Source organism: Microcebus murinus, chromosome 2 (genome assembly GCF_040939455.1).
Source record: "Microcebus murinus isolate Inina chromosome 2, M.murinus_Inina_mat1.0, whole genome shotgun sequence".
Classification (NCBI taxonomy): domain Eukaryota; kingdom Metazoa; phylum Chordata; class Mammalia; order Primates; family Cheirogaleidae; genus Microcebus; species Microcebus murinus.
In genome coordinates, this window is record NC_134105.1 from 94,556,720 (window position 1) to 94,580,004 (window position 23,285).

A 23,285-nucleotide genomic window follows, 5' to 3' on the forward strand; every position below is an offset into this window, starting at 1 on the left:
GGACACTGGAGACTTTAAAAAGCGGAGGCTGGGAGGGGTGAGGAATAAAAAACTACCTATTGGGTACAATGTGCAGTATTTGGGTTATGAGTACACTAAATGCTCAGACTTTACCATTATACAGCACATATATGTAAAAGAATTCAATGAGTATTCCCTAAATCTATTGAATTTTTTTTAAATGAAAATAAAAATCTATCAGAGTACATGCTCAACTTATAGCAGCTCTTATTATTCACACCCCATTATAACACTGGGTCTAGTTTAGCTGAGATTGTCTATCCTAAATAAAAACACACAGACTGTCTGAATTTTGATTGCAGCAAAGCACATGAACAAGTCTCACATAATAAGTGAGATAACCTCAAATGGAGAAATGTTTGACAAACACTTTATCATCTAACATCCAGATTTAACAATCTGCACTGTTAAAGAAGTTAAAACATATCAATGAAAGGAAAAATTTTTAAATGTTGTATGTGACTTGGTTACTGCATACAAGGAACTTAAAATCTAGTTGGAGAGATAGTTGGCAAGTCGAAGGATCTATAAAAGGTCAGCAACAGCGGAGTAAGACAGGCTCTGTTAAGAGAGCTAAGTAATAAAATAGTTCCAGCTAGGTACAGTGGCTCACGCCTGTAATCCCAGGACAGGACTGAAAGGCTGAGGTGGGAGGATCACTTGAGACCAGAAATGCAAGACTACCCTGGCAACATAGCGAGACCCCCATCTCTACAATAAATAAATAAATAAATAATAAATAAATAAATAAATAAATAAATAAATAAATAGTTTCCATTTTTGAGCCCTTGCTACTTGTCCAGCACTACTGAGGCCCTCTCCACATGTCACTCCACTTATGCAAGTCAGCACCAAATCCTGCCAGCCCCATCTTCAACACACAACCAGATATCTCCAGTTTCTCACCTCCTCTGCTGCCAGCCCCTGTCCCCAGTCACTTCTTACCTGCATTGTTCCTGCAGCCTACGGTCTGCTGGCTTCTGCCTTTGCTCCCCTCTACAGACTAATTCCCCAGCAGCCAGGATAATTCCTTTAAGCACTCAACTCATCATAATTTCACTCCTGTTCAAAATTCCTCAAAACTTTCCATCTCACTGAAAGTTAGAAAAAGTCAAGAGTCTTCAAAAGGACCCACAAAGCTACCTATCAGATCTGTCCATGACTATGTTTACATCTTCACTTCCTACCACTCTCTGCCATGATGGTCTCCTTGAAGTTCTGTAAATGCTTGAAGCCTATCTCAGAGTCTGTAAGTAGTATACCTGGAATACTACTCCCCCAGATAGCCTCGTGGCCTGCTCTCTCACTTCCTTAGGTCTACGATGAACTGTCACCCTATCAAAGACACCCTCTTTGACCACACTATATAATGCTAACTAACCATCAGAGAGCTGCAGAATGAACTATTGTATATCCACCCCATGGAAGACTATGCAGCTATAAAAAATGGATGAGGGTGATCTCTACAAACTGATAGGGAATGATTTTCCAGATGTATGGTTAAAAAACAAAAGTAAGATACAAAAGAAAACATAGAGTGTTACTTTGTTTAAGGGGAGTTAGAAATAAACATATATATCTATTTATAACTGCAAAAAGAAACAGGAAAGATAAGACAGAAACAAATGATATCTGTTACCAAGGAAGGTGAGGAAAGGATTTCCCTGAGTATATCTTTTTATTTTTTTTTTAATTTTTTATTTTTTTTTTTTGAGACAGAGTCTCGCTTTGTTGTCCAGGCTAGAGTGAGTGCCGTGGCGTCAGCCTAGCTCACAGCAACCTCACACTCCTGGGCTCCAGCGATCCTTCTGCCTCAGCCTCCCGAGTAGCTGGGACTACAGGCATGCGCCACCATGCCCGGCTAATTTTTTATATACATATCAGTTGGCCAATTAATTTCTTTCTATTTATAGTAGAGACGGGGTCTCGCTGTTGCTCAGGCTGGTTTTGAACTATCTTTTTAAATAGTTTTGATTTGAACCATGTTAATATTTTACATATTTAAAAATTAAATCAAATGAGGAACCATAAAATTGAATAAAAACAGAAACAAATAAATGCAACTATATATCAAAGTGATACATGATCACACAGAAGGAAAAAAGAATCCAAGGAACTTTTAAAAATAATATTCTACACATCTTCACTAGGATATACAGACACTCCCTGACATACAATGGGGTTATGTCCTGAAAAACCTATTGTAAAGTTGAGAAATCATAAGTCAAACTATCATAAGCTGGGGACCATCTGTATTGAAGGATAAAAGGAACTGCAAAGAAATCTTTAACTGTATTTAGTAAGTTTGTGGTTGGTAATGGCATTGGTATAGCAATAGTTATAGTACTTTGTGTTTAATGTAGATTAAGAAAATATACTGGTACTACTAAGAATAGAGTTCTCACCATGGGAGCAGGGAGACATAAATATGGAATGGCAAAAGAACTGAATTACTGGATTAGTCTTAGAGATATCAGGAAAAACTCATGACTTTGTAAAAATTCTATTTCTTAGCTTTGAAAACTGACAGGGCTGAGAAGCAATGACTCTAGTAGCCTTGAGCATGTCTAGCTCAGATCTTGATTTCTAAATACCATTCCCACTAAAAGAAACCAGGGAATCTAATGATTCCAAGGCTGAGACAGGAAAGCTATAAAATGAATCCAGAATACCTTTCTGTGTCAGGAAGTAAGGAAGTGCCCCAAACCAGACAGGAACATAGCAAAAGGACACTGAAGAGTAAAGGGGTTCCTGCTTGTCAAATTTGGGATCACTAAGTATTGAAATGGATAATGACAGCAATGTTGTCTTTAAAAACAAACACACTAACTAAAAAACAAGAGTTATACTAATGCTAAAAAAAATAATAATGGAAGGGGGTATGTGTGTGCACAAAAGCTATTCATTACTGAAGAATGTAAATTAATAAACGTACACAGAAAAATACCTGGCCCAGAGTCTTCAAAAATGGTTATGTCACAACATACCAAAAATATTGGCAACAGTTTTAGATTAAAGAGGATTAAGGAGCCATGATTGCCAAAGGAAGTGTGTGACACATGAGGGGCTTCTGGATTTTCTATCAGAAAGCATTACTCTATCAATCCTATTAATATATTTCCTGACTGCAGCAATGATTCTGTGGTTTGCTGGAGAATGCTTTTGTTCTTAGGAGACACATGTTGAAGTATTTAAAGGTAAGGTACCATGAGGTCTGCAAATTCTCAAATGGTTTAGCAAAACCAAAACAAAACAAAAAAAGTGTGCGTATATCGAGAAAGTAAAACAAATATGACAAAACGTTGACTGGAGGAAAAAGTATGTAAGTGTTCATTGTACTATTCTTGCAACTGTTATGAAGATTTTAAGTGTTCCAAAATTTTGAAAAAACTTAAAATATCAAGCACTTCTATCCCCCCTTTTTTTGTTTTACTAATCTTTATACTAGTAAATGCTTACTTTATCACCATCCAACATCTATGTATTTATTCATTTATTTACTTACTGTCTCCCTCCCTCACTGATATGAGCTTCACAAAGGCAGGGAACTATCTGTGCCTTGCCGTATCCCCCGTCCTTTGTCAGTGCCTGACATATAGTTGACACTCAATAAATATTTGCTGAATGACTGAGGTTCATAATAATCCTGTGAAGTACATATATTATTATCTTTTCCCTTAAAGGGAAGACACTGACAGTGGTTTACAGTTGGTTGAAGTGTTTCAGTGCAGCTGATTTTTCTGACCCATGTTCTCACTGTTCACATCCCCAGTAGAAAAATAAAGATGCCATAAAGGAGAAAAAAAAAAAAAAAAAGGAAGACACTGAGATAAACACAAGTTAGGTAACTTATGAAGTTAGGTAACCTGTGTAAGTTTATAACTCAGAACTTGTAGGGGTGGGGCCAGGGCCCCAAACCAGGCATCTGACCCTGGAGCTGATGCTGTCAATCACTGTGTTTGGCAGCTCCTCTAGTGAGGCAGGCTCCGCCCTCAAAGGGCCGACCATTATTACTGATAGAAAGAAGACTAAACCACTCAGTCTCATCCTCAGTTTAAGGCCTACACAGAGCAGCTTATTGATACATACCTGCTGAATCAAATGCTCTCTGAAGGAATACATGACTTAGGTGGGAGAGACCACCATGAAGGGACTGTTTAAAGAATCTTCTGAAGGAGGGGAGGTGGAGCTTAATGCACAAACTGCGTTTGCAGTGGAAGAGAAAACACAGGTATAGGTGGCAGCGACCACAGGTGTCCAGGAAAGACAGACCAGCTTGTCTGGAGGAGTGTTTCCCCATCCAATCCAAGTCTGTATGCATCTCTTCTTCCTCCTTTCCCACAGCCACCAGCACATAAACTCATCACAGCTCTTGGGCCCTGGGATGGTAGTCTGCCCTGGCCTCCTGGCCTTCCTGCTCCAATTCCTCCTGACTGCAATCCTTCCTCTTTGTTGCTGTTGGACTGTCCTTCCCAAGCACATGGTTCTGATCCTGTCAGGCTCAGAAACACTCTTTGTCTGCAGAAGACAATCAAACTCCCCAAAGGGACATTCAGGGCTCTGCCACGGGGCCTCAAGCTCCCTTGGGCACACCCACTGTCGCACTGAATGACAATCATACAGGTTCACTGTGCACATGCCTGCTCCCTCGTTTTCTTACCTTTTCTTGCCTCTTCCTGGAACCTTTCCCTGCAACATCACATATCCACGTACCACCTGTCCTCAAAGGCCAGGTTCAAATACCCACCCTTTCATGAAGCCTTTGCTTCACAAAAGATATTTGATTTCGCCAAATATACTGCTTTCTTCCCTCTGCACTCCCATGGAACTTTATTTTTAACCTCTCTTGCAACACTGACTTCTTCACCTGATCACATAGGTACTTTTGAGCACATCTCAACCCCTCCCCTCTGGGCTGTCTTCCACGGATGCATGTACCTCATGGGCACGCAATAAACGTTGAACAAACGAGCGGATGGGCATGGAAGACTGATTTGGTAGTCAGGCACCCAGAGTTCACCGCGGGGAAACCCTCAAGTAAAGACGAATAAGGAACCAGCGTGTTATGGCTATGACTTCACGGAGTGGCCTGTGTGTGGAGGGGTGGAAGAGGGTGGAGGGGTAAAAATGGAGAGGAAGACGCCTACTGCATAGGGCTGTGACGATTCAGCTGGAGAAGAAACATGGAAAGGATGGACACAGTTCTAGACACTGGTTCTCTTATGTTTTGAAGGGAGGAGAAAGGAGCAGTGGTCACACTGCTTACGAATCCGGAGGTGAGGCCGTGGCCCCCTTCTCACTGTGTGGCGCCTCTGAGAGGCCACAGCCGGTAGGGCCCAGCAGCGCCCCCGCTCAGCCCGAGCGGACGAGGGCGCGGAGGACCGCCAGGCCTAGTTCTCCGCGCAGGCGGCACCCCGAGCAGGTGGAACCCCGCGCAGGAGGGACCCCGGGCAGGTGGAACCCCGCGCAGGAGGGACCCCGGGCAGGTGGACCTCGGGCAGGTGGAACCCCGCGCAGGCGGGACCCCGGGCAGGCGGAACCCCGGGCAGGAGGGACCCCGTCCGTGGCGAGTTCACGCGCTGGGGAAGTAGCTTTAAGTTCCACTCAAGTTTTTGGCGATAGCAAGAGGCTCGACAGTCACTGGAGAAAAGTCACACCCTTCCGGAAGAGCACTGGGTGGCGAGCCCAGCCCAGACGGCGGCAAGGGGCCTTAGGAAGATTCCCACAGAGAGGGAAGAGCCCCGAGACAGCTCTGGAAAGGAGAGCGCACCGGACTTTGGTCCCTTCCCTACAAAGTTCCTGCTTGACAACGTGAGCAGCACTTGGAGATGAAATGACAACTTTACAACTTTTCCTTCCTGAAAAGGCTCCCTCTGGCTGAGTTGCCCCAGACACTCCCCACCGCCCCTCTCCCCACCTGTCCCGGCCCGTAGCCGCCTCGGACCCTGCCTGTCCGCCCTGCCCAGCCCTGGGGACAGCCCAGGAGATGCCCAGTGTCCGCAATCGCAAAAGGCCCGGGGAGGGGGGAGGCTCCACTCACCTAACCGGAGCAGCAGGTAGACCAAGAGGACCCCCAGGGCCCACCCTGTGCCACTCCCTAGGACCATGGCACGACGGGCAGGACCCTGCCCAGGACCTGGCCCCGCGCAGTCGCCAACTTCCGGTGGAGGCTAAGCCAAAATCAGGCTCCGGCCTGGCGCAGGGCGCTCGCCTGTCGTCCCAGCAATTCGGGAGTTGGAGGCTGCCGCGAGCTACAATGACACCACGGCTCTCTACTCCAGGCGACAGAGAGAGACCCTGTCCCCTCCAAAAAATAAACAAAAAACAAGCCGAGCTCCGCGGGCCCTGCCCGCCCCGCCCCGCGTCTGCGCGCGCGTCCTCCTCCTCCCGCCGCCGCCTGTCGCCGTCCCGGGCGGCCGTCCGGTCTCCCGTCACTACGCCGCCCGTCCGCTCCTTTTAAGGAAGAAAGACACGCCTTCCTACTAAAGAGTGGCTTGCGTTTCATAAAAAACCAGATGTCTTCGTTCCTCCCGCACTTGCAGCGCTTTTCCTTCGCGTTGGGGCGAGCCGGAGGCAACCCGGGGCTGGGGGCGCGCGGCGGAGCTGGGGGCGCGCGGCGGGGCGGGGGCGCGCGGCGGGGCGGGGGCGCGCGGCGGGGCGGGGGCGCGCGGCGGGGCGGGGGCGCGCGGCGGGGCGGGGGCGCGCGGCGGGGCGGGGGCGCGCGGCGGGGCTGGGGGGCGCGCGGCGGGGCTGGGGGCGCGCGGCGGGGCTGGGGTTGCGCGGCGGGGCTGGGGGCGCGCGGCGGGGCTGGGGTTGCGCGGCGGGGCTGGGGTTGCGCGGCGGGGCGGGGGGCGCGCGGCGGGGCGGGGGGCGCGCGGCGGGGCGGTGCCGTCCCCGCCCCCGAAGCTCGCCCGCTAGGCCGCCGTCCGCCCGGACTTCAGGACGGGCGGAAGCACCGACCGGCTCCCAGGCACTTCGTTCCTTTCAGCGAGTGCTCTGGGACTCTGGACAAAACAGCCTCTTTGAGCCGCTTTTTCTTCAAGCATTAAAAGGAAAGGGGACATTTTTAGACGACTGTTTGAATGTGAGGGGCTCCTGGTGCACCCCCCACACACACACACCCTTTTCGACCTGGACCGCCCCTCCACCGACCGCTGCCAATATTCCCTTGCTGGGATTTCCAGATTTTAGTTTCTCCTTTCTTCGTTCCTCTTTGGTTTTCAAACCTCTCTTCCTCCATCTCAACTGTGGACTTTCCGTCAGACTGGGGTGTCACATCCATTATCCCCCTCATTATCTGGCCTTCCAGCAGGCATTTATAACGCTCCCTGTTGGTTAGCCTTGACTGGGCTTACCCTTCCCTCCAATCCATCAGATCCCAAACCAGCCCTATTCCCAGAACCAGCTCCCCACACCAGCCTCCCTGTCTGCCCCTTTCTTGCAAACAGAGGCACCAGAGTTGCCCCTGCTCAGCTGAAGGCTTAAAGAGAACTCTTAGTTATCATGTGAGCAGGAAACTATTTTCACAAACAGACTCCCTGCTGCCCAAATAAACACCAGAACACATTGCAAGTTGAGTGGAAATGTGCTTTTCGTGTTGCCATCATCTCCATTATCCTTGGGTGGGGCAGTCAAAATCACTCAAGACACTGGAGCCTTACCGCAAAAATCCATGAATTATTTAAATTAGCCATAAAATCCTAAAAGATATCTCTGCCAATGAAATTTCTGGGACCGATGTCCCATAGCATGAAGCCTGCTATCTTAAGACATTCTCTATCATCTACAGATACTGGGAACACAAGGCAGGTGCGGTGTGTAGTGTAAAATGTGAGGAAATTAAGTTTCTTTTCCGCCGGGTGCTGGTAGGAACCTGGCCAACTTGGAAAGGCAGGATGGGGTCAGACCTGTAGACACTGGGGAGCCGCAGAAAGGTTTTCAGCTGAGAAGTGATATGACAGCGGACATCTGTTCAGCACTCACTATCATCCAGGCCCTGTGTTAAGAGCATTGCCCGGATCAATTTAATTACTGTGTTTGGCTTTACAAATGAGGAAACTGAGGCTCAGAGAAAGTAAATGACTTACCTAAGGACACACATATAAGGGGCAGAACTGGGAATCCATCTGAGGCCAAGCCCAAAGCCTCCGTCTGCTCTTACCCTTTCCTATAGGAGCAGGATGTGATGGCAACTTCTGGACGGGCAGCCGTGCTGTCATTCAGACAGGGCAGCACGCACTGCCAAACCCCTCGGGGGGCAGTGTGGAGGAAAGAACTGCCCGGCCACCTGGGCAGGTCAGGGTCCCTAGGCACTGGGCAAGGAATGATTCCCTAGGCCTTCCTTGGTTGGACTGTCCTCTGACCAAGGAGCAGCGCCAGCTCTTTCGTTAGGAGACATGCTGTGTCTCCACCAAGCATTTCTAGAGGCACTTACATGCCTGGCCTCGCAGACTTCATGAATCAAAAGGCTCAGGAAGACTGGACCTGCAACGTATTAGGCAGACAGCCAAAAAGGCTCCCTTCGTATATTGAGAACTTGCCACCAAGAGGATGGCTGGACACATTTTTCATCCTGTGACCAGCGTTATGAGGTCCAGTTTTATCTTCTTGTCACTGTGGATAGTCACGGATGAGAAGGTAAGAAAGGAGGGCCCATTCAGCCTGCTCAAGAGGCTGGGGCTGCTCTTCCTAGCATGTCATTCGTGCGCTGGCGCTAGTTCCTGCCAAGCCCTTGGAACTGCTCCCACAAAGCTTAGGAATCCCAGAATGTGGTGAGCAAAACACGGCCCCTAATCCTGCACAAATGTAAATGGTCATTTTCATTGTAGCCTCACTTGGGAAGCGTACATTCACTTCATTTATATAAACACTGCATTTGCACAAAAGGCATAGAGGGGGTAGTCTTATTCCATAATACTCTATTTCCCTTTTTAAAATGTTCCCTGGCAGAAAGAGAACGTTTGAAAAAAAAATAGGCAAAAATAATACATAAGGCTTAACACAGAACCACTGTGGGTACCCAAGGGATAAACAGTCACAATTTCAAGTCCTGGCCAAGCCAGCAGCTGCAAGAAGTTGATAAGGATGCAGCAGATGTGGGAGCGGAGGAAAGCACACATTAAAGCCTTTGCAAGTCCTGGACTTAGAAAAAAAGGAAAGAAGCACCTCCCTTTCCTTTTTACTCTGTATTTAGTTCCTTTGCATGTCTTAAAGAATTACAGATGCGTTCTCACTAATCATGTGTCACCGCTATGGCTTTAATCATTCTAACAGTCTCACCACCTTGCAGATGTGGTAAACTCCTTCCCACACTGGAATTGTGCAGAGACTGATGTGCTGTGCAGTCTCACCACACAGGAATGTACAGCTCTTCCTCTTCCCTCCATGCTGGAAAATGCTTGCTATTTCACGGCCAGGGCAGTGCTACAAAGTTTGAAAAGGATGGTGTGCTCCTGCTGCAGAAGCCGTGGAGGCCAAGAAGGCTGTCCCATGTTCCTGCTCTCTTCCTTATCAGTCTCCTCTCACCCCATCCTTCTCTCCAACCCACCCAAAAAAAGGGGAGAGATTATAAGATTTTTTTTTTTTTTTGAGACAGAGTCTCATTTTGTTGTCCAGGCTAGAGTGAGTGTCGTGGCTCACAGCAACCTCAATCTCCTGGGCTCAAGTGAGCCTTCTGTCTCAGCCTCCCGAGCAGCTGGGACTACAGGCATGCGCCACCATGCCTGGCTAATTTTTTGTATATGTATTTTTAGTTGGTCGATTAATTTCTTTCTATTTATAGTAGAGACGGGGTCTCGCTCTTGCTCAGGCTGGTTTCGAACTCCTGACATCAAGCAATCTGCCCGCCTCGGCCTCCCAGAGTGCTAGGATTACAGACGTGAGCCACCACTCCTAGCCTATAAGATCTACATTCTAAACCTGCCTTTCAGGCTCCAGGTATGCTGTGTTGCCCAACTCTAGGGGCAGCATAGTCTGGGCCAGGGGTCCTCAAACTTTTTAAACAGGGGGCCAGTTCACTGTCCCTCAGACCGTTGGAGAGTGCGCACTGTGGGCCCAGGACAAGTTGGCTGCTATGTGGGACAGGCAGCTGCGGCAAAAACACCTGGCTGGCCAGCTAAATGTCCTAGGCGGGCGGCATGTTTGAGGCGGGCCATAGTTTGAGGACGCCTGGTCTGGGCAGTCAGGGTGGGGCTGTATATTTATTATGATGCATTTCAGCAGATGGCAGCAAAGTGTCTTGAGGAAAGTGTGTTCATCATCTGTACAAGCGCACTGCTGAAGCTGGGCATAGGGCACGGTAATAAAGGTTGGAAATCATGGACCTTGAGCCTAGCAGACCAGTGCCAAGGGCGGAACTGCAGGCCCCGACAGCACAGTTCTGCAGAGGCAAGTGGCTGATAAAGCGAGGGGAAAGAACGATAGAGGACTCCAGTAAATGTGAACAGCCATATTTTCAACATAATTTACTACAGGTCTCTGAAGTGTATATAAAATGTTTTAGTGCAACATCTTACAAATAGTTTTCCTTTAAAAAACAAAAACAAATCAACAGCTCTCTACATCATGCATGGGTAGTTTTCTTACCCCATCTCTTTTTTTTCTTCAAAAATTAACGCAGAGAAACCATTGTTTGAAAAGAATATGAAAACTTGCTACAGAAACACCCTGGTGAAAGAGGGTGTGGTCATGTTCATGTCCTGGAATGCGCCTAGCACAGTGTAGTTTTTCATAAATGCAACATTGTAGACGTAGATGAGTCAAGAGAGTAGTATTAGGCAGTTTTCCTCTCCCGTCCTCAGAAGACAAAAGCTCCAGTAGACAATGTGCAATGAGGTATCACAGCCACTGGAGGGCACCATTACCATTCATCTGACACCACATTTCCATAGAAATGGCCAAAGAAAGAAGGTCCTGGGGTTTTTCATAGAAAGCTGGAAAAGCTCAACCATCATTGGATGGCATGCCCCAGCCCAAGAGAAAATGCACAGAAAGAGCAATTATTAAAATACTGGCTTCGGTTTCTTTTTTCCTTTCAACTTTCCTGTAATTGCTTCACATATTTAGTTTCGTGCAGCACCTAGTTTTCTACTGCTGTGAACCAATTCAAACTGAAATCTTAGCTACACATCCCGGTCCCAGCCAGCCCTCTGGCATCCTTCCAGTCAGGCAGATGAAAAGTCAGTCCTCCTCCCTCATTGACTCAGCCTGTAAAGTAGGAGTCAGCAAATTCCCACTGAAAGCCCACATCCCTGAAATGAAGAAATGGGGCAAAAGACCTTCTTTCTTCATGACTGAGCCGATTCCATACTTCTAACATGTTGATGCAGCATAATAAATGAGAATCAGCATGCCAGGCAACAGCAGGATTAAGGTGGTGGTGTCTGCACACTGTCTCGCAGGAGAGTACTGGTGAACCTGCGAGGGGAAAGGCAAGGCCGTGTAAGCCTGTCAGAAAGTAGCTGAGCAACTGCCTGGTCCCCTCGGCCTGGCTCGGCAATGCACCTGCTGATCAGTCCAGGCCGCCTGCACGCCTGCGGTGAGGATCGGCACCCACAGGCCTCCCCCGGAGCCTGTTCATTCTCAGAATGAGGCTCTGCAGGAACCTCTCTTGTCAGACTTAGTTCCAGAATCCCTGGTAGCTTTTTCCAAATTGGGACCCCTCTTGGGATTCAAGGTGCAAGTTCCTAGAGGAATGGAGGTGGCACACTCGGCCAACAAAACGCGGGGACGGAAGGGCATGATAACATCTTCATGGAGTGGGCAAAAGGAAATATCTGCAGCCAACGATGCTCCAGGGGGCCAAGCATCTGGCCCAACAGTGTAAAGTAACAAGGTGACACTGGCCCTGGTTTGGCTTGAGGGGCATTAAAATAAAAAGCCACCATAAAAATGAACAACAAAATGGAAGGATTTAAGAAAGGCAAAGGAAAAAAAAACCTCCACAGACAACAAATGTGATCACTATCTGCTGAGACTAGGTAAACGGAAAGGATTGCGAAGGGCCACATTTGGACCTACCCTTGGCTGATATTCTCACGGCCGTGAGGTAGGGAGAGAGAAAAGTTGAGTGAGGAAGACATCAATATCGCTGAGGAAGATCTAATTGGAAGAAAGGAGAAAAACCTAGTCTTCACACCTCCAGGGAGGTAGTTACTCCCTCTGTAATCTCCAACATCAGGCCCTGGAAACCTCCCTCCCAACCCCTCACTGTCCCACTTGTTACCAAACTTGGTGTTGGACAGCCCAGTGCCCTCCATCGGGTGTCTACAGTGGCTGCCTTGGCCCCTGTGCTCAGCTCAGGGCTGTTGCCTTTTCAGGTTCACTGGACACTTTCCTTTAAGAGTTTGGCAAAGCACCTGAAGACAAAGGCCCACCTGCTCACAGTTATCAGTTAGAGACTGCCCTTGCAGAACAGATCAAGCCAACATCCAGCGTTTTATCCCTTCCTTCTCTAATCATCAGCTTTGATCAGCCTGAAAGTCAGTAGCTGCTAAAAGCAGCCCTCTGCCCACTTTAACTTGGAAAGTGTGTGCTGTTTGGAGCTTTTGACCTGTTCTTCAAGACAGTTTTCTTATTTTTTTGGCAAGGATGGGATGAAGCCTTTTTCTGCCTCTTTGACAGACAGGCTGGGCACCATCTACTCCTAATGGGGGTATGCAGGATTTCTCTTATACATACATAGTTCTTTGAAGCAAAATTCAATGCTTTCATCTTGACAACAAAGTGGTTCCAACAACTGCAGCCGAGGGAAAAGATAAGATACAAATTTTGACCACACTGTACACAATTTTCAAGTCTTGTTAAGAAAGTAAAAAAAAACAATGTTTGGGTGTATTTTGATCCGTTGGTGGCATTTTCAAATATGCAAAAACAAAAAGTCTTGGAAGAGATTCCTCCTAACTAGAAAGTTCATCCTTCCTTTTGCCATCAGTTTTACGTAAGAGAAATCCGTCCACAACAGTACGGAATCCAAAAAGGGGAAACCAAAGGGATTTAAAAAGAGTACCTTACAAAGAACAAGAACCCCTGTAACATCTATCTGAGATCACTAGAGAAATCCGTGAGTAGGTGTGGCACCTGGAGCTGCTCACTACATTACTAAAAACGAAAACAAGAAACCTATAACTTCGGATCACATTTGCGCACAGATAGCTAGCCAACCTAGACTGCCGCCGAGAGGCAGCCTATCTCTGTGACTGATCGGGAACTCCGAACGCTTTTCAAGTCTGACAATTTTCTGCACGGGCACTCCAGAGTGTGGGTGCTGCCAGCCGTCCCATCACAGAGCGAGAGGCAGCAGGGGAGAGCCTCAGCTCCTCCGTGGCCGACATCCGCTGGGGCACCTGCCTTAGTCTATGGCCCCCGGGTGGATGCTGAGCACCGGGGGCTCCAGGCAAGTGGGGGAGTAGTTGAGGTGCGGCTCCTTGATCCACAATAGGGGCACTCCGTTCTTCCCATCGGAGTTCTTGCTGGAGTTTCGGCTCTTGAAGCGCACCAGCAGGATGGTAATGATAAGGATGCCAAAGATGGGGAAGGGGTAGAAGAAGACGAAGTAGAAGAGCGCATCGTTGGAGCAGATGATGGACTGGAGGGTAGGACCTGAAAAGGACCACAAAGGAGACGAGGCAGTGAGAACTGAGAGCCTGGACTGCCCACATTTGATCCTGAAGTCCTCGCCCAGCCCAATGTTGGGAAGCCCCTTGGTGGCACTCCCGCAGCGCCCTGCCTTTTCCCTGCTGCCACTCGCTGATGGCAGCAGGGTGCCCTGGTGTTCCTTTTCTCACAACACGCCTCTCCCGATTCCCAGCTGGAAGTTCCAACAAAGCAATGCTTCCATTTTCCACTGAAAGCCATCAAGACTGCTCGGAAAGCCGTATAACACAATGTGACATATTGATTGTGAACTCAGTGGCATCTAGGATGGTAAAGAAACTGCTCCAGTTCAGTCTGAACGTCCTGCACGGTTATATTTCCCATGTACCTTTGCACTTAGTTCTGCTACAAGCTTCCTTCTTTGGGGTTATAACACATTTCCTTCCTGCCAGCTTCTGAAAGCAGTTTTACCAGAAACGATGCTTACCTGATTAACGTTATCAATTAAAATGTCATTGCCGGCCACTTACAAATGTCCACCGTGTGTCTGTGGCTGCACAGAACACAGTGTTAGGTACGGCTGGAAGAGAATAAAACCAGATGCCCCAAGACTCTGGCTGAGGGTTGTTCTATAACTCATTATACCTTGGCAGGAGCCTGGCCTCTGGAAACCTGTGTTTTCTCTGTAAAATAAGGCTTCTGGGTAATCCCTATGCTCTAGGAAGCTTAATGATCATTGACATCCACAATGGACAGATAAAATGTGGCCTAAACACCTTCCTCTTTACTTTTAGACAGTGGCTGATTCAGTAGATCATTAGGTGACCTACGTATGGTTTAGATTTTTTTCTACTTTTTCCTCCAATGCATAGTTGTTGCTCACCAGTACTTTTAAGAAAATTTAAAATACACCTGCACTTATTAGATTTCCAAAGTATATGAAATTGCTGATAGTCAACCATTTTTGACCTACAAAAACTCAATTTCATGTAGTTCTGTCTAATGCAATGTTCACAGGAGGTGATGAAGGTAAAGAACTAGCAGCCAAAACTCAAAAACTCAAGATTATGTAGTAAAATGTTCTGACTGAGAAGTTGAAATTTCCTGCAATTTTTAAATTTCTGTGTTACAGGCTAATTCTATTGTAACAAATACCATTTTCAGTCTGATATTAAAATATATATTCCTTATTTTGATCCAAGGCCAACCGAAAGACTGCCTTGTTACAATAAACAATTCAGGCCAGCAAGAATTTCCTCCAGTCTCTGTTCACGGTGAAAATCCCTCAGTATAATCCAAACTCTGCCTGCTGGACCCTCTGTAGCAACAGGGCCGTTACTAAGGCTCCTCCCGGCTCTCCTGCAAGCAACATCACAGCTCTACCAGGCGGGTCCTCCCAACTAACAGTGCAAAATCCACCTAAACCTCCAAGTCACCCTCAAAATAAAAATCGCCCAGACATTTGGGAAAGAAAAAAAAAAAAAAACAAAAACGAAAAGAATGACAGTGGAGTACTCAGGCTTCGTTTTTTCCCTTCCTCTTGTGAGTCTGAAACACTTGGCTAATTCACTAAAGAGAGAGTAGGTTCAGTATTCTAAAAAGTAACAAAGAAACGTCTAATAATATAGTTGTAGGACAGATCTTACTAAAATGGAATCTGGTGGAACATGAAGTTGATTATAAAGATTATATGGAATATTATTACTTTAATTCCTAACCCTGTTTGTTGCATAGGCCATCAAGGGTCAATTATATGAACTAGTAGGTCAAATCCTACCACATCTCAAATCCTACTAATAAATAAATGCCCATGACAGTTAAGAAAACTGCTAATTAACCCATAATCAGGCTCCGAATTTGTCTTCCAGACACACTTGGAATCAACAGTGACATCCTTCCTCTACAATCAAAAAAACTCACTTCTGTCCAGCACTCGGATGCTGATGGGGGCCGACTCCTCCTCCGTCAGCCGGTACCACTCCTTCTGCGGGCTGGGCAGCCACTCCTCCACGCGGCAGGAGTAGTTGCCCGTGTCCCGGGGGCTGGCCTGCAGCACCGTGAGCCGGTAGAGCACTGGGGACAGCCTCTGGAAGCGCAGCCGGCCCTCCCAGGGGCTGCCCTCTGGGCCAAAGACAGCATCTGTGCCCACGCTCAGCAGGGCCATGCGCTCTGTGGGGTCGTCCTCGTCGTCCTCCTCCTCCTCGTCCTCGTCCTCTTCCTCCTCCCTCTCGTCCTCCTCTTCTTCCAGACCGGAGCTGCCCCTTTTCCCTCCAGCTTTAGTCCTCAGGGAATACCAGGCCACAGCAAAGCGGGAGTCCTGGCTTGAGCGGGACACGATGTTACAGTCCAGCTGGAAAGCTGCCTTCTCAGACACCGTGGCGTTGGGGACCACTGTGTCCACCTGGAGGGCGGCATCTGGGCGGGGACAAGGGACAAAGAAGGGAGAAGGAGCTGCTTTAATTTATTTGCTCGAAACAAACTAAATGCACGCTAGCAATACCCATGCAACAGAACACTACACACCCACTGAAAAGGCATACAGGCACCGCAAAGTGCCAAGATATGGACAGAGACTCAAGAAACATTATCAGCGTTCAGAACACTGTGTACTCTCCATATCATTGTATGCAGAACATCTATTTTATTCTGACATATATATCTGTTCATATTTGTATAAAATGTCTGTAGAAGAACTCATAAGAAGCTAGCAGTGTGGCGGCTATGGGAATCCCAGGAGGGAGGGAGGGACACTTATTTTCACTGTAACCCCTTGTAGTGGCTGAATGGTGTCTCCCAAAAATTCATGTCTACCTGGAACCTCAGAATGTGACCTTATTTGGAAATAGGGTCTGTACTTAGCCAAGAGGAGGTTATACTGGACTGGAGTGGGCCCTAAATCCAGTGAGTGGTGCTCTGGACTGAATTATGTCCCCCTCCAAATTAATATGTGGAATCCCTAACCCCCAATGTGGCCACATTTGGAGAAATGGCTTCTAGAGGTAAGTAAGGTTAAATGAGGACATACAGGTGGGGCCCTAACCCAGTAGGATTGGTGGCCTCATAAGAAGAGGAAGAGAGTTCTCTCTCTCTCTCCAGGAGCATGCACTAAGGAAAGGCCGAGTGAGGACACAGTGTGGGGACAGCCATCTGTAGCCAGGGGGACCGCAACCCAAGCATGTCGGCACTCTGACTTCAGACTTCCAGCCCCCAGAACTGTGAGAAAATACACTTGTGTTGTTTAAGCCACCCAGCCTGCGTACTCTGTTTTGGCAGCGCAGCAGTCTAAGACAATAAAACAACGAGTGTCCTTATAAGAACAGGAGAAGACACACAGAGAGAAGAAGGCCACACGATGAAGGAGAAAAAGAGGAGAGATGCCGCTACAAACCAAGTTACAAACCAAGCAAAGCCGCGGGCCACAGGAAGCTGCAAGAGGAAGGAAAGATTCTTGCCTGGAGCTTCAGGGGGAGCACAGCTACGATGACACCCTGATTTTGGACTTCCGGTCTCCAGAATTGTGAGAGAATCAATCTCTTTTAAGCCAACCAAAGTTGCACTAAGTTGTTACAGCAGCGCTAGGAAACCGTTACTAAAATACATCGACTCTGTAACTTTTGAATTTAAACTGCGTGCGTGTAGCTTATAGCCTAAGCCACAGTGAACCCAAGGAGGTCAATCTCTTTCCAAGGACTGAAGCCAGGGGACAGACAACAGACCTGAAAGGGCCCCTCCCTGAGCATGGACTACTCAGGAGGATGGACTTGGACAAAGTACCCTCCCAACTGAAGTGGGAGACACAGAACCACCATAGAAGGGGAGCCCGAGCAGGTGAGCCACACCTCAGACACCACCAGACAGGCTCTGATCTGTTTCTTTTGCTGCCTTTTTCTGTCCTTTTTGGCTCGCTGTGGTTAGGTTCCAAACAAACAATTCACTCCCTAGCTCCCAAAAAGCCTCCCTTTGGCTCTGTTTATGAAATGTTCATGAGAGATGCCAATGTAACGTCAGCAAAAGTAGAGATATCAAATCAGATCCTACTTGGATGAAGACCAAATAGGAGCTAGGAGCATTTCCCAAGTATTGTCCTGGGCTTTCAATGAATTGGCTTAATGTCGTTCGCAGGTGAACATAAAGCTGGCGTCCCTACTGCTCTTGTGGGGCTCTGCCAAGCCACCCCGCGCGGCCCTGCCCATCTGGACTCTCAGTGTGCACGGCTGGCACAGGCAGGCTCAGTAACCGGCTACAGGTGGCGGGCACAGCCCATCAGCCCAACTCTCGCGGGAGGAGAAGATGCTCGAGGACAGGAAACGGCAGGATGGAGACCATTAAATCAGTTCACAGGTGACTCAAACTCATTCGACTCATCAGCTTACCTTTCCAGAGAGCACAGCTGATGTGTGACCCCAAAGCCATCACGCAGCCATGCCACAGACCAAGGGGTGGTCAACAGTGCCTTTTACCTCCAGAGTCTAACGCAGTCCTCCAAAGCTCCTGATGACTGGCTAACGTGTCACAGGAGGTGGCCCTGGGCAGTGTGCAACAGAACGCATCATGGGAGGGCCACAAGATGGCCAGGCACCAACCACCAGGCATTTAGTGCCCTCAGAAGCTCCTCTTCCTCGTCTACTCTCCCTCTGCTTTCTTCCCTTCTAACCACTTACAATTTTTCTTGGCCCCTTAAAGTGCCTTGTCTGCATTAAAGTCTCAATATAAGTTTTTTGAATGTAATTAATTTTCACCTTCCCATAACTTCCCTCCCCTTAACAAGCTTCTCTACCAATTTGGTTTCCTGTGTCTGTTCCCTTCTAGAATTGGCCAACCCTTCTCCCAGTTCAGACTTTAGCACTCTTTCCTTTTCTGAGTATAAGCCGCAAGGAAGATATTTCTCTCTCCCCTGGACCCCCTGCATCATGCTAACTGCTCTCATGGCTGTCACCTTGACCACCGATTCCTGGCCCATGTGAGTAATGTGGTTTTCTCTCTTGCCCAGTTGCGCAAGCCAAACACTACTACTAATCTACTCAACTACAATCACACTGAGGGCAGGAGCCTTTCAGCTCATACACTTCAGATTACAGTGAGTGGTCAACCGTGAGCAACAGAAGGCAATTTTTAAAACATAACTCTTATAGCTATATTATTTCAAGTCTTCTATGTATTTAACTTATACCTCAGGAAAAAAAATCTGTGGAATACAGCTGCACAATGAATGTTACAAAATCAGTAAAAAAAAATGGTGGTTATAAAATGCTTTCAACAGCATGGAAAAATGCTTGCAAAAGAATGTTGAGTGGGAGAAAAAAAAAATCACATGTAACAGTGAGATCCTGACTTCATTTAGGGAGAGAGACAGAAGGAATATGAAGATATGAGACAAAGACCAAAAAACAGATACAGAAGTATTAATACTAGATATTTTAGTATTAATACTATACTTTTCTGCTTTCCATGTTTTGTAATTAGCACAATCAACTTGTACAATCAGGGACGGACAGACGAACAGATGGAAAGAAGGCTGGTCCAGGCTAGCTCACTGGGCCAAACGGGAGGCAGGTGCAGGGCCACAGGTTTAATTAAGGGCTACACTGGGAGCATGCAGCGCAGCAGGAGGGAAACCTGGGTGACCACTCAGTCCGCTCTCACTAGCTACATGGCTTTAGCTCCTCCACTACTAAAGCTCAGCACTCAGGGTTACTGTGAAGACTGAACGTAAGTTTCTCAACTGTGGCTGGGAGGCAGCTGTACTCAATCAATGCCTGTCTCCTCCCACTCCACCTGGGGACCTCTGCGTGGTAACCTAAAGAGCAGGTGGGAGGTGAGGGAGGAGGCAGCTGCCATTCTCTACAATTTCACCTTAGGGAAAAGACAAGTGGCCTTTCTAGGCAAGGCAAAAAGCAAAAATAAATAAATAAATAAATAAAATGTCTAAATAAATAAAAGCTCATGGGAAAATATGAGTAACTTAAAGTGGAGGTGATTTCCCTTCCAGCTTAGGCAAAACACAAGTGAGTAAGATGCTGTCCCTTTCCTGTAACAAGGGGTACATGTGACTCCCTGAAGCACATGCCATGACATACGGGGCCATGCATGGGGCAACCGTGACGCTCCTGTGTTCCACCAACAAAAAGAACTGCTCTGCTCAGACGTGAAGATGTCACGAAAACTTCCAACAGTACCAAAGGCCACAAATGTCAATGTCAGGACGCTCAGAAAACAAGATAAACCACTCCTACCGATGGGGGGGTCACAAATTCATTTCTGCTCCAGGTCCTTAACAAGGACCATTGACTTTTTGCTCTGATATGAATGGATGATGCTGCAATGCTACAGAAGACACAGGGACCTTGTACATCTCAGTTTTAATTATGTGTTTAAATGGGTAACAATAATTATACCTAGTAATTATATGCATTTAGGTACTTTAGAAACAGCAATAAAGATAAGAAAAGCAAAAGGCCACACAGAATAGTCATTAGTACCAATAAAATTATTAGGAGGAATGTAAAGGCTGCAAGTAAAGGCTTCATTATTTTCTATTTAAAGCATGTAAATCATTTTCCACTGGAAATCTACAAGCTTTTCTGAACCACATGGCTATTATTTCAAGATTTTTATCAGATCCACTACTTATCCAAATCTGAATGTATTCTTCAAAGTTAAAATAGTCTATGATTTGGAATAATGAATTGCCAGATTTTATTCTAATTAAGAAATCAAATCACCTTAGGTCAAACCCAGATGTGCATTTTCCCATTCATAAGAAAAAAAAACTGAGACAATTTTGAATACAAATGCATCATGTAAATGCTCCTGTATTTAACTCGAATAATTTATTACTTAATAAACTAATTTTATGAGGTGCATGAAATATTACACTTAAAGGGGAAACACAAAAGAGAGTAAAGGTTTCGGACATACGCCCTCACCTGGTCGCATGACTGTCACAGCTGTCTGCCCGGCAGTGTCTTCTGCCCGTTTATACCACGTACCACCGGGGCTGGGCAGCCACTCCTCCACCCGGCAGCTGTAGGTCCCGCTGTCCTGCACAGCCACGTTCTGGATGAAGAGCCGGTACACGCCGGAGGAAGGACTCTCCAGGTGCAGCCGCCCCTTCAGGTTGTTCTTGGCCGCCTGCTCTCCATAGTGGAAGGTAGCGTCTCGGCTCAGCCGGGCCACAGTCTCCCGCTCGGGGTGGTTGGGCTTCCACACAAACCACTCCACCATGAGCTGGGAGGCCACGCTGGTGCGGTTCAGGACCACGCACTCCAGTTGCACCTGCAGGGTCTCCAGAACTGACAGGTTCCCCTGGGCTTGGCTGAGCTTCAGGCGGCTATCTGGAACAGCGAAGAAAGAGATGTTGGCGACGGGAAGAAACAAGCAATTTGCATGCACCGTTTCCAAGGGAAGGTGAATGGGTGCCTTCCAAATACAGAAGGACAACAGCACAGACTCAGTTAGCAGAAACGTTTCTCAGACGTGGCACCCTAAACATTCTGAGTTCCCTGACCGTGTGTCCGGAGTGCCTGGGTTTCGAAGAGTTTGATGCTTCAGTAAAGAGCTATCCCCAGTTCATGACCTCATTGGCTTTGCTTCTTAGTGGAGGACAGAGGCTGCTTAGTGGAGAGCACCAGGTGTAGAGGACTGCGCATCCAGGTGACAAAAGATCACAGAGCACATAGCTGACTGATGGGGTGGCTGGGAAGAGTATGGTGAGAATCCCCCTCAAAGCAAGATTAAACTTTCAGGCCAAGTGTGGTGGCTCACACTTATACTCCTAGCACTCTGGGAGGCTGTGGAGGGAGGATCACTTGAGAACAGGACTACAAGACCAGGCTGAGCAAGAGTGAGATCCCATCTCTACAAAAAATAGAAAAATTAGCCGGGTGTGGTGGCGCATGCCTGTAGTCCCAGCTACTTGGAAGGATGAGGCAGGAGGATTGCTTGAGCCCAGGGGTCTGAGTTTGCGGTGAGCTATGATGATGCCACTACACTCTAATCAAGATGACAGAGAGAGAGAGAGAGACCCTGTCTCAAAAAAAAAAAAATGCCAGAGTAAACATTTAAAACTGACCACATGATGGCTAGAATATGCTGAGCTGTCAACCACAAAAGAAGTGCAGAGCAAACATGTTTAAAATGTTCATGTTTAAACGTTTAAAACGTTCATGTATTAGCCCTAAGAACTGCAGTTCTTACTTTTCTTACAAAAAACACCTCTCAAGGTGGGAACAGAACTGACCTGACTAAAGAAAAGACTGATACTGATGGAACTGGGTGGTTTGAAAACTCTGGCCAACGAGATTCTCCTCCGTGAAAACTTGTCATTAATGATGGCACACCCTGAAGGAACGCCTGCAATTTCTCAACAGCCCAATGAGCCTATCTGGACCTGAGGGATGTAAAAGCTGTGACACTCTACACACACAGAAGCACCTCGGGAATGACACTGCTGAGTGGGGAAGGCCAGGCACTTTTACTCTTTACTTTCTACACTTCAATACTGTCTGAAACTCCATTGTAAAACTACAATGCTCATGAGTACTTTTGTAATTACAAGCTTACAAAATAAAAAATAACATAAATGTCTAAATAACCAGTCTCCCCCCCCAAAAAAAAAATATATATATATAAAACTCTGGTTATCTCTGGGTTGAAAGATTATTATTTTCTTTGTTGGGGCTTTTTTGTTTGTTTTTGGGGTTTCTGGGTTTTGTTGCTTTTTGGTTTTTTTCTTTGTATTTTCTTAAAGTTCTGAAAGTATATGCTTTCTCATCAAAGGAGAAAAAAAGGAAAATGAAAGAACCAGAAAGGGGAAGGAAAAAAAGAAAGAAAAAGATATAAACCAAAAATCTCAACTGAAAGGGGAAAACTGTTTTAATCAGCATCCTGGGGGTTTTCTGTTTATGGTGTAAATGTGTTTGCAGGGACCCTTATGGTTCAGTTCTTCTGCACCAGCCCCGCTTGGCTGGGCTGTGGACTCAGAGGGGAATCCCCGCGATAAATTCAGGGTCCACCAAGAACCTCTTGGTGTCAGTACAAATGTGGAAAGGGAAAGGATGGTGATGACTGGAGAGGAAATACAGAGGGGCAGCGTGATCATGTTCCCCCAGTGGAGAGAATAATCAGAACTGAGAACAGAGATGAAAAACAGGAACCAAAAGAACCTTGTTGGGCCTAATGACAATGTTCAGTTTTCAAAATCCCCAGGGACTGGCCTGAAGGCAGGACGGAGGTTGCTGAAAATGCCAGCAGGAATCACTTCAGACCAGAGCTTCCTGTTTACTGCACTAGCAGCAGGTCTGCAGAAAACGTCACTGGGGGGGCCAGTGAGAACCCCTAGAAATACGGTGTTCTCAGGAAAAAGAGGAACAGTCCCATGGTATTCAGTGTGGGCCAGGCCACACCTAGAGTTCTGTGTCTGGTTCCATTGGCTTACTGAACAGGTACTCATTGAGGCTTCCTGGGAGACGACAACAGTGAAGAAAACCAAGTCCCTGCACTCACTCGGGAGCTTCCATTCTAGTAGAAGAGAAAAACTATATACACACACACATATATGTATATAGACATACACATATATACATATATACACAAACATATACACATACATACACACATATATAGACACACATATACAAATACACACATAAACACAGAGACACACATATACA

The 23,285-nt window shown here is 47.0% G+C and overlaps 2 protein-coding genes across 4 annotated transcripts in view; both read right to left on the bottom strand.

Moving 5' to 3' along the window:
• CD58 (CD58 molecule) overlaps positions 1-6,461 on the bottom strand; it is a 47,475-nt gene extending 41,014 nt beyond the window's left edge. Inside the window, exon 1 of the mRNA XM_076000010.1 lies at positions 6,062-6,461. Coding sequence (XP_075856125.1) covers positions 6,062-6,128 — 67 coding nt within the window. The 5' untranslated portion in view covers positions 6,129-6,461. The remainder of the gene's footprint in view (positions 1-6,061) is intronic.
• Positions 6,462-10,472: 4,011 nt separating this feature from the next.
• IGSF3 (immunoglobulin superfamily member 3) overlaps positions 10,473-23,285 on the bottom strand; it is an 89,816-nt gene continuing 77,003 nt past the window's right edge. For all 3 annotated transcript variants that reach the window (XM_012761815.3, XM_012761820.2, XM_012761816.3), the window contains 3 exons: positions 20,541-20,948; positions 15,535-16,029; positions 10,473-13,620 (listed from right to left, as the gene is read on the bottom strand). In XM_012761815.3, coding sequence (XP_012617269.2) covers positions 13,370-13,620; positions 15,535-16,029; positions 20,541-20,948 — 1,154 coding nt within the window. In that variant the 3' untranslated portion in view covers positions 10,473-13,369. The remainder of the gene's footprint in view (positions 13,621-15,534; positions 16,030-20,540; positions 20,949-23,285) is intronic.